Below are 11,775 nucleotides of genomic sequence, written 5' to 3' on the forward strand. Positions count from 1 at the left end.
GAACTGGATCTTCAAACACAGGCAGGCTTAGACGGAGGTTCAAAAAAAAGAGAAGGGCATTTCTGGAAAGACAGGCTAACAAAAACAAAAACAAAAAACAATGCAGGACACTTAGCAGAACATCAGAGGACAAATTTTTATTTTTATTTTAGATGGAAACCTTAAAGGTCATCATCCTGAGCTAGAATAGGTAAGATACCTGCATGAAAAAGAGTTTTCTTATCAGGAACAATTAGAAAATAGGAAAAATAAAGATGGAAAGGTCAGTCAGGACAACGTATGAATACCACCCAGCTGACTATTAATGGTAAAACGTGAAATTTCTTAGGGTGTTTATGTTATTTTTATTTAGAAAACACTCAAAGGAGTGTTTAATTCAAACTGAACTTTCAATCTTTTTACAATGGAGAGTAATAACTAGGGCATTGTTTACAAATGCATTCTTTTCTGTAATAGCATCTACACTTGGTGACAAAGCCTCATCTCTTATTAGTCTATGAACACTTCTCTTACACCTGATACCTTATCTTCTGTATAATGTTACATTTAAAAGTTCAACATTTTTCAAATGTGTAAATCATCTCCATTTTAGATTCAGAATAAATTACGGCAGAAATGGTAATATATATGATGTAAGACTTTATTTAACCTGCACTGGCATCTGAACTTTCACCTCAAGGACAAAAGTATAAATTATCAACAAAGTACTTTTTTATTTTACAAAAATCCTAAAGTCCACAATCCACATGAACTATCAATTTAACACAATTTTATCAATTAATATACTCAATGAACTACATTTAACTGTATTACTGTGCTATTAGAAATTGAAAGCAGGAAGAATAAAACTTCACCAGTTTTTACATTTATCAAAGACAACTGAAAAGCACATACTGATTGTAGACATACAAATGCAAATTACTACTTTCTAGTAGCTACTCCACTTGAAGAATATACAATCTAGAAAAATGGCTGAAACAATGATCTGTCAAGCCAACTGGGTATATTCTCATAAGAAAAAAGTTAGAATCAAGCAAAACTCTAAATAAACCATGAAGGGATTACTATTGAGGGAGACTATTGATGGTAACCTAACCTTACAGAGAGAAGAGTAAGCACAATATTTTAGTGAAAAATGAAAGCTGTAATCCTACTGGAGTAGTTTATTTTCCACATTGTGCTAAAAGGCTGTTTCTGTTTAAAAAGTTCCACGGCTATGAAGATTCTTAGTAGCCAGTTGAAAATGTTCAAAAACTGATTTATGGTGATGGTGCCAACACCTGATAAAGTTACTAAAATTCACTGAATTGTAAACAAACAAATAAATGAAATTTTGAGTACCTTAGAACAAATCAGGATAGTGGCATCATTCTATACTAGTAGTAGTCACTGTTTTTTTTCACTACCACACTCTTGCAGTTAAAAAAAATAAATGAAGCAAGTTTCAACTGCCCTTGATTAGCAGTACAGATTGTTAATTAAAAAAAAATTTCAACTCCTGCATACTAATCTTTTTAATATTCTGTATGACTTAATGGGAAGTATGTATAATGCTCTTCTGCTATATACTTCAGTATCACAGTTATCTTAAGGAAAAGCACTTGTACAACTGAGTTGTAAGCTTAACTGTTTTTCTCACAGAACACTATTTTTACTTGAAACAATGAGTGACAGATACACCAAAGCTATTCAGAATTGGGTATTTGGCAGACACTTTCTAGAAAATAAAGTGAGCCTAAACTTCAAGAAAAAAAAAAAGATAAAATGAGACCTTTCCCATGAAAGTAGAATTTTGGAAAATATCTGTCACCAACAGCTTGACTACTTTCCAATACGTTAAGCCTTTTCTAATGGGTTTAGTGGTGATACAGATGGGTGATTTTTTGGGTATTTTATGTATGTCAACATATTTGGAATACCTGAATAACCCACAGATCCAAGATTTCCCAAACAATCAATGCATGATAATTATAAGGGCATGGGTACAAGACCCACTAAGGTGCAAGACTGACCACTATAGTTTAGAATACCAGTATAGTTTAGATCCAAAAAACTGAATAAAGTTTCAGATTCCACTTAATAATAACCTTTAAAGTACTACTACTTGTTTTGTTGGATTACCAAAAAAGAATATTCACAACTATCTGAAAAGGCTAGTAAAACAGCTCTTTTGTAAATACATGTATGTGTAAGGCTAGGTTTTCTTCATATCCTTCAGACAAAATAACATCAGGTATGAAAATATAGTTTATGCCAGTATTGAAAAGTCTGCAAAAATGTAAAATGTCACTGCTCTAACTAAATTTTTGTTTTTAAGTTATTAAAAAAAAAAGTCAACTATAATCAATTTACTACTTGTCAATTATGAAATATATTTTTATTTTCCGTTTTAATTTCTAATACAGTATAGATAATAAATTTAGCCAACACAAACAAAATTACACTCAACAATTCTTCACAGTATGAAAGGGTTCTAAGACCAAAAAGCTTAAGGACCATTCACTTCTAACAATTACATTCCAAAGATAATTTTAATGTCTACTTTCTTTTTTAATAAACATGCAATAGCTTCTCTGTATTTATATTAATTTGGGTCTTGGAGGGAGTGCAAAGCTCTTTTTGGATACTCCAATAGAGTCCTATTTGCCTTACAAAGATAAATGAAGACAATCTCTCTCTATACACATATGTTCTCTAATGCACCAAAATGAGCAATAAATCGATCAGAACCCAGAGTCCTTTTAGTGGAATCACTGAAAAACAAAACAAAACAAAAACATCTCAAAATTCCTTCCTCACTTCACTGATCTGATAAGGTAACAACTTGTGTCACCTAGGGCATTTCAGGTTTTGGAGAATATGGTGCAAGTATACATAGAATTCCTTGTAATTTAATTATATCACTTGTCATATAAAGCCATTTTCTTTTTTTTTTTATTTATTTATTTATTTTTTTTATAAAGCCATTTTCATTTCTCTCTCTTCATTCTTGAAATGAAATTACCAGTTTTAATGTTAGTAATTTCAACATTTTATATTGCTAATTTTCACTGCCTTTGTTGTTTTTTTCTGTACTTTCAATCAAGGTTTTAAAAGCTGAATAAGTACTCAAGGCTATGAATTAATCCGAGTGTTGCTTTCACAAAATTTTGTTTATTAACACTTACTCTCTTCTTTGATTCAGTTCTTTTTAAGACTTCGAATAATTTATAGGTTTATTGTATTCTGTCCAGAAACTACAATCTATAAAATTTATATATTTTTAAACTTATCAGATTTTAAATGGCAAAAGGTATTGTCTTTTTTGTGTATGAACCATGGAATTACAAATGAATTGTACCTATTAATCTAGAATAGCTTCATAATAGTCTTAATTCTAAATTGTTACTTCAATTATATTTCTATGACCATGAACCTCTATCTTACCTTAAAATTTTTTTAAAAATCTACCTTTTTTTAGGAGGAGTTCTGGGGAAGACAGCAGAGTAGGAAGATCCTAAGCTCACCTCATCCTATGGATACAACTAAGTAACACCCACGACAGTGTAAATAACCCACAGAACAACCTGAGGACTGGCAGAACAGACTCTCCACGGCCCAATGTAAAAAAGAGGCCGCAATGAAGTGAATAGAAAGGGCAGAGATGTGGGTGGGAGCTAAAAAGAGCAAAGGGACTGTTCATAAAACAGGGATGCCTTGGGCTTGAAGTGGGGAGAGAAAAGGAACCTCATGCCAAGCACCCCAGGCACAGAAGCGCAAACAGGGAAGACAAATCCCTATAACATTTGGCTTTGAAAACCAGAAGCATGGAATTTCATCAGTTGTTCCATCAGTGCTTAACACCTGGAACTTTAAAATCAGTGTGTGGCTCTGGGAGAGCCAAAAGGGAGGGAAACTGAGTCATCACCCCTAAAGAGCACAAAAAACAGCCTCTAGAAGATACAGCCATAAAAGCAGCAGTTTGAAAAAAATACCTGGGGTATGCAGGAGGGAGATCTGTTTACTAATCTCAAAGCCTATGCTGGAGGGGCAGGGACTCTTGGAAGACTTCTCCCAGAACAAAAGAGATGGCAGGCGCCATTTCCCTCCCTTGCCTCTCAGATACCTGGGTACCTGCAAGGAACCAGTGCAGCCAACACTCTCCACCTAGCTTGCTAACAAGGCACCACACCCCCACATTCTCCTGTGGACACACCCTCTCCAGCCAAGAGTTGGCACCAGGTCTCCTCCCACAGTAGACAATGCACAAACCTTCCTGACACTACCCATCCTCACTGGCCACCCCCTGACCTTCTGAAAACCCACCCCTTCCAACCCCTCTCAGCCTCCCTCCCAAGAGGCTGCAGATCTCCTCCCACGACAGACCAGCTAGGACCAAGCTGGCACCATATACCCACCCCCTCCAGCCCTGCAGCAGGAGTTTTCTCAAGTGGCTCCAGGCTCCCATCACAAGAGACCCATGCAAATCTTACCAACTACCAACGTTGAAATTCAATCAGTAATCAAAAGACTCCCAGCAAACAAAAGTCCAGCACTAGAAAGCTGCACAGGTGAATTCTACCAAAATTTAAACCTATTTTTCTCAAATTATTCATAAAAAATACAAGAGGAAGGGAAGCGTCCAAATATGTCCTATGTGGCCAGCATTACCCTGATACCAACATCAGATAAAGGCACTACTAACAAAGAGAACTACAAGTCAACCTCTCTGATGAAAATAGATGCAAAAATCCTCAACAAAATATTAGCAAACCAAATTCAACAATACAAAAAAATCATTCAGCACAATCAAGTGGGATTGATTCCTAGGATGCAAGGATGGTTCAATATTTACAAATCAATCAACATGATACATATCACATCAATATGAGAAAGGATAAAAACCATATGATCCACTTAAATAGATGCCAGAAAAGCATTTGATGTTAAAAGCATTCAACAAAATAGGTCTAGAGGAAACACACCTCAACACAATAAAGACAATATATGAAAAACTCACAGGTAACATCCCACTCAATGGTGAAAAACTTAAGAGCTTTCCCCCTAAGGAACAAGATAAGGATGTGGACTCTCAACACTTTTATTCAACATTGTCCTGGAAGTCCTAGTTAGAGCAATCAGACAAGAAAGAGAAATAAAAAGCATCCAAATTGGTAAGGAAGCAAAACCTTCACTATTTGCAGATGACATGACACTAAATATAGAAAGCCCGAAAGATTCCACTCCAAAACTACTAGAACCGATAAATGAATTCAGTAAGGTCGCAGGATAAAAAAGCAATTTACAGAAATCCGCTGCATTTCTATACACTATTAATAAACTAGTAGAAATAAAATAATACCAGTTATGATTGCATCAAAAATAGTAAAATACCTAGGAATAAACTTAACCAAAGAGGCAAAAGATCTGTACTCTGCAAACTATAAAACACTAATGAAAGAAACTAAAGACAACACAAATGAAAGATATTCTATGCTCCCAGACTGGGAGAACAAATACTGTTAAAATGTGCAATCTGCAGATTTAACACAATCCCTACCAAAATACCAATAGCTTTTTTCACAGAATTAGAACAAATAATCCTAAAATTTGTATGGAACCACAAAAGACCCCAAATAGCCAAGGCAATTTTGAAAAAGAAGGCATAACTGAAGGTATCAGAATCCCAGATATCAAGATACGCTGCAAAGCTGTAGTAATCAAAACAGACACAGAGATCAATGGAACAGAACAGAGAGCCCAGAAATAAAAACACATATATAAGGTTAATTAATCTTTGACTAAGCAGGCAAGGATATGCAATGGGAAAAAGATGATCTTCAATAAATGGAATTGGTAAAACTGGAGAGCCACATGTAAAATAAAAACTGAACCACTTTCTTACACCATATACAAAATAAACTCAAAGTGCATTAAGGATCTAAATATGAGACTTGAAACTATAAAAATCCTAGAAAAGAGCATAGATAGTAATTTCTCTGACATCGTCCATAGCAAAATTTTTCTAGAATGTCTCCTGAGGCAAGGAAAAAAAAACAAAAGCAAAGTACTACATCAAAATAAAAAGCTTCTGCACAGCAAAGAAAGCAGTCAGCAAAACTAAAAGACAACCTAGTGAATGGGAGAAGACATCTGCAAAGGACGTATCTGATAAAAGGTTAGTATCCAAAATATATAAGGAATTTATACAACTCAACACCAAAAAAATCCAACAAAAACCCAACAACAACAAATAATATAAAACTGGCCAGAGACATGAAGAGACATTTCTCCAAAGACATACATATGACCAACAGAACATAAAATGTTCAACATCATTCATCAGAAAAATGCTAATCAAAATCAAAATGAGTTATCACCTCACACCTGTCAGAATGGCGAAAATCAAAAACACAGGAGACAACAATTGTTGGCAAAGATGTGGAGAAAAAAGAACCCCCATGCACTGTTGGTGGGAATGCAAACTGGTGTAGCCACTCTGGAAAACAGTATAATGATTCCTCAAAAACTTAAAAATAGAATTACCATATAATCCAGTAATTCCACTACTGGGTATTTACCCAAAGAATACAAAAAAACTAATTTGAAAAGATAAACACACTCCTTGTTTATTGCAGCATTATTAACAATACCCAAATTATGGAAGCAGCCCAAGTTGTCCATTGATAGATGAATGGATAAAGATATATATATATACATATATATATATATAAATATATAATGGAATATTGCTCAGCCATAAAAAAGAATGACATCTTGCCATTTGCAACAACATAGATGGATCTAAAGAATATAATGCTAAGTGAAGTCATTCAGAGAAAGAAAATACCATGATTTCACTCATATGTGGAATTTAAGAAACTAAACAAAGGAAAAAAAGAGATAAACCAAAAAACACTCTTAACTATAGAGAACAAACTGATGGTCACCAGAGGAGAGGTGGGTGGGGGCATGGTTGAAACAAGTGAAGGGGATTAAGAGTACACTTATTGTGATGGGCACTGAGAAATGTACAGAATTGCTGAAATCAATATATTGTACACCTGAAACTAATATAACCCTGTATGTTAACTATACTGGAATTAAGTTTTTTAAAATAACCTACTTTTTTGCATTTTTTACCTTTTGCAAAGTTTATCTTTTTTTAAAGATTTTATTTATTTCAGAGAGAGAGAGAGAGCACGAGCGAGAGCATGAGTGGGGGAAGGGGCAAAGGGAGAGGGAGAAGCAGACTTCTGATGAGCAGGGCCCTGGGATCCTGACCTGAGCCAAAGGCAGATGCTTAACCCACTGAGCCACCCAGGCACCCCAGTTTGATTTTTATCTTAACACTTTCTGCAATCTCAACAGAACTACCTTTGTATTTCTAGTATCCATAACAAATGGTTCTACTAATTAATAAACATATTCTATATGCCTTTAAAATTTCATATAAGCCAGGGCGCCTGGGTGGCTCAGTCGTTAAGCGTCTGCCTTTGGCTCGGGTCATGATCCCAGGGTCCTGGGATTGAGACCCGCATCAGGCTCCCTGCTCCGCGGGAAGCCTGCTTCTCTCTCTCCCACTCCCCCTGCTTGTGTTCCTTCTCTCGCTGTGTGTCTCTCTGTCAAATAAATAAATAAAATCTTTAAAAAAAAAAAAATTTCATATAAGCCATAAGGTTGTCAGGAATTGATGCATCTTGTTCCCCTCTTGTATTGTATTACAGAATTTTCACAGTGGGTTTGAATACTTTTATTTTTCTTGTTTGCATGCTTCTTTTCATTACTTGAAAATATTCAAAGAGCCTGTTAAATTTAATATTCCTTTCTAAATACATATGTAACTGCAAAAAACACAGAAGAGTGGGCCTACTAGTAAGTAGTACCATGGAAAGCCAATTCCTAATGGTTCCTATGGCTTACTTCAGGAGGAGCTGTTCTTATCCTTAACCCATCCCCTAAGTGTCAGGATCACAGCCAGGTGTTAACAGGCCAATGCCTGGGTCCAATCTGCACATTCCGAATAGGCTCTTCCTCCCACACCTGATTTTGGGGCATTAATCAACTCTTAAGAAATCTTACAGAATTTATTAATCAGGACACAGACAAAATACTAACGTTAGTGTTATTTTATTTTTTTTAAGATTTTATTTATTTGGTAGAGAGAGACACAGCGAGAGAGGGAACACAAGCAGGGGGAGTGGGAGAGGGAGAAGCAGGCTTCCTGCCGAGCAGGGAGCCCAATGCGGGGCTCGATCCCAGGACCCTGGGACCATGACCTGAGTCGAAGGCAGATGCTTAATGACTGGGCCACCCAGGCGCCCCACGTTAGTGTTATTTTTAATCTCTTTTCATTTGAATGAATGTTTGGTTAATGTCCATAAATACTGAGAAATATATCCTTAATTCTTTTTTAAAATTCTCAGAAAACACCTTTTCTATAAGAGGCACAGATAGTTTAACATAAAAGACAGGTATGTAGCTATTTTACTAACCAACATTCCCAAATTTCTCACAGTGATTTATTAGTCATTTTCCTGGATACTCCAGATTCATCCAATATTGATGTGTCTCAACTATTGCATGAGATTGTAATTGTCAGTATCACAAATAAAAAAGCTTCTTCTAAAATGTAATGGTTGCATAAAAGTACTTCTCAAAGGGTACCTCTCAAGAATCACTGCCCAGAGAAGATTAAATAAAAAGTGTACCACAGCAGAAAGCGATTAATCAATTTACTCTCTGATACGAGAAAGCTCCCAGATCAGGAAGACTTGAGAACTTGATAAAAGACATTAACATATTTAAATCAGAATGGGGGATGTGAGTAGGAACACAGTGAGAAGTACTGATCTGAAATGGAATTATGAAAAGAGAAATAAAAAAGCAAATCTCAGAAATGCCCATCCAAATGTTTAGGGTGACAAATCAAAAAATGTTCATCATCTGGTCCTAGTGCAAGAACAGTCCTACTGTGAAGATACATATGTTAGGCCAGCTTAACCTGATGGTGCCATTAACAGTCCAGTCACAAATTAACTTTCCATTCTGATTCCAAGTACTCTTAAAGCAACCTTCTCTTTATTATATGGCTTCCTATGCGTGAAACTTACAGACTCCTCCTCAAGAAGCTAACATTGCCCCTGTAATCTGAATCAGAAACTCACTCCTACCACTTACACTCCTCATTATGAATTACTGATGGCATTCTGGTTTTATAAATCAGTTTTTCTGAAGCTGGTTCAGCTTTGTTCTTCATAAATCTACCTTTAAGATACTGCCAAATAAAGTTGCTGAGTTTACCATGCTAAAGCCCAGAACCAAGTATGACACCCTTCTAGGATCTCATTTTAGTGTACAATTAATTGTTTTTGGTTTTTTAAATCCTTCCCACTAGCCTTTCACTTAATTCAACATACAGACGATGATTTATGTAACTTTTCAGATTATAAATAATTTATCATGGCATTCAGCAAACAGTAAAATATATACCAAATACAATTTAAAAACTGTATATATACAATTTTAACAGTGAATTTCCCACAAACAGGATGTGCTTAAGGAATAACAGCTCAGAACGAGGCTATTATGTATACATTAGTGAATAATGTGAATCTAGAAGGCATACTTAAGTACTATAAAATATCTCTAATAAAAAAAAGAAATACAATGCTATGTAAATTATAAAATTTCACCTCTTATCATTTATATTTAAAATGGGATGCAAAGATCATATTGTCTTTTATCTTATCTAATGCCATGTAGTTGTTTTTTTCTTTTTTCAAGGAAAGAAAAACAATCCTGTTACAAAAACTCCTCTGCCTATGTTTGATTTTAACATACTAGGTCACCATGTCATTAAAATACTGACTAAATACATTAATACTGAATTTACATTGCAATGTTAATATTTCTGTTAAGACTGCTTCTTTTTACCAGATTCAGGGGAATATTTAGCATTTAATGCAAAAAACAGAATATACACCATTTAAAAATGGTTCCCTGATTCTCCATAAAAAAAGTTACTAGCATTTCTCAGTTGGCTGGATATTTTTCATCTGTATTACCACTAATAGCTTAATTTCTTTTAAATTCCAAGTGCTGTTGATTATGTTAACAACTTCACTGAAGAGGTCAAATATTTTAGAGTCTTAAAAAATCTTACTAAAATGAGCATTTAAAGTACATTTATTAAAGTACACTTATTAAAGTCACATTTATTTATGTGACTCAGTTTAGAATATCCTATCAACTTATCCAAAAATATTGCCATAGATACTATTTTCAAGACTTTGGAAATTACAAAACAACTTAAAAACAGGTTATTCAATCTTCACTGATGTTTTAATTCAGAAAGGTATTACACCATCTATTTCTAAGCTATACCTTTATAAATTAAAATATATATGCATTTTAGAGAAAAATATTAAAATCATAATTTGACAGAAAATAATAAGCAGAAATCAAGTGAAATGTAACTACTATATCTTCATTTAGGTTAACATATAACAAAAGTATGGCCCAAGGATGTTTATACGAAGTTTAGCTAACAATATAGTCAATATAAGCCACACCATGTAGGAAATGCGAATGTTACTCCAATCTTGAACTATGTTTATATAAGCACACATACAGGTCAAGAAGCTAACACTGCCCCTGTAATCCACAAAACTCAAGTAACAATCCTGGGAATTTTAAAGATCCGTATTTTGAGAAGACTGTGGATAAACTGGCAGTTATCTAAGGAGGGCAACCAAAATACTAAAAAGTCTGAAAAATTACACACTTGATAAAACCATAGATATTCAGCCTGAAGGAAGAGATACAGAAAAATTATCTTCAAATATCTAAGTGTTTCCACCAAGCAGTTTTGTTTTCTGTTGTTCTAACCAAATAAGAAATAAGATTCAAAGGCACTTAAGCTCAAACGGAAAAATAAATTTTTAAAAATGATTTGTAGCTAACAATAGAATAGTCTAGTTCATAGTGAATTTCTCAGCACCAAAAGTTGGATAATTGAGCAATGATATAAAGGATTCTGGGATGTATTTATTTCTTCCGTGTAATTTGGCCTGGAGCCCTAATTCTAAAGCTTTAGTTAAAATATTAATTACCTGGGATCTTGTTAAGATGGAGATTCTGATTCAGTTCTTCTAGGGTAAGGTAGAACCATGAGATTCTACATGATGCCTATTCTACTGGCACAGGAAACACACTAAATAGCACTTCAACAGGCTTAAAGTATGTTTTTCAAATAATTTACTAGAATTACGTGTAAGCTTTTTCTTTTCTTTTTTTAAGATTTTGTTTATTTGAGAGAGAGAGAGAGGGAGCACAGGCAGGGGGAGCGGCAGAGGGAGCCCCATGTGGGGCTGCTCATCCCTGGGCCCTGGTATCATGACCTGAGCCAAAGGCAGACGCTTAACCAACTGAGCCAGCCAGGTGCCCCACGTAAGCTTTTTCAATTAATAAGCTAATCTACCACGTGCAGGGGGAAAAAAAAAGGTTGACAACAAATTCAAATGTTAGAAGTGCATTTTTAAGTTTAAAAAAAAAATCCATGTAATTTCATATAACGAAAGCCAGAATTATACAGTGAAATAACTTACTGTGGCTGGTAAAGGAAGAGATCAATTATGTTATCACGCCCTTTGGGGTGGTTGAAGAAAACGAACAGAGACCAGTGGATGAGCCATGTTCGCTGCTGAAGAGACTGAAGTGGAGAACTCACAGACTACAGGGTTAAAAAATACATACACAGGAAATCTTAATATATGAGAAAGAGGCAAAAGAATA

General features: G+C 34.9%; 1 protein-coding gene across 3 annotated transcripts in view; it reads right to left on the reverse strand.

Annotated features, from left to right (window-relative positions):
- Nucleotides 1–11,775, reverse strand: part of EIF3E (eukaryotic translation initiation factor 3 subunit E) — a 49,991-nt gene that overhangs the window by 22,441 nt on the left and 15,775 nt on the right. For all 3 annotated transcript variants that reach the window (XM_081816403.1, XM_081816402.1, XM_081816401.1), the window contains one exon: nucleotides 11,589–11,713. In XM_081816403.1, coding sequence (XP_081672529.1) covers nucleotides 11,589–11,713 — 125 coding nt within the window. The remainder of the gene's footprint in view (nucleotides 1–11,588; nucleotides 11,714–11,775) is intronic.

This window comes from Leptonychotes weddellii, chromosome 4 (assembly GCF_054177405.1).
Source record: "Leptonychotes weddellii isolate Sample4059 chromosome 4, ASM5417740v2, whole genome shotgun sequence".
Classification (NCBI taxonomy): Eukaryota; Metazoa; Chordata; class Mammalia; order Carnivora; family Phocidae; genus Leptonychotes; species Leptonychotes weddellii.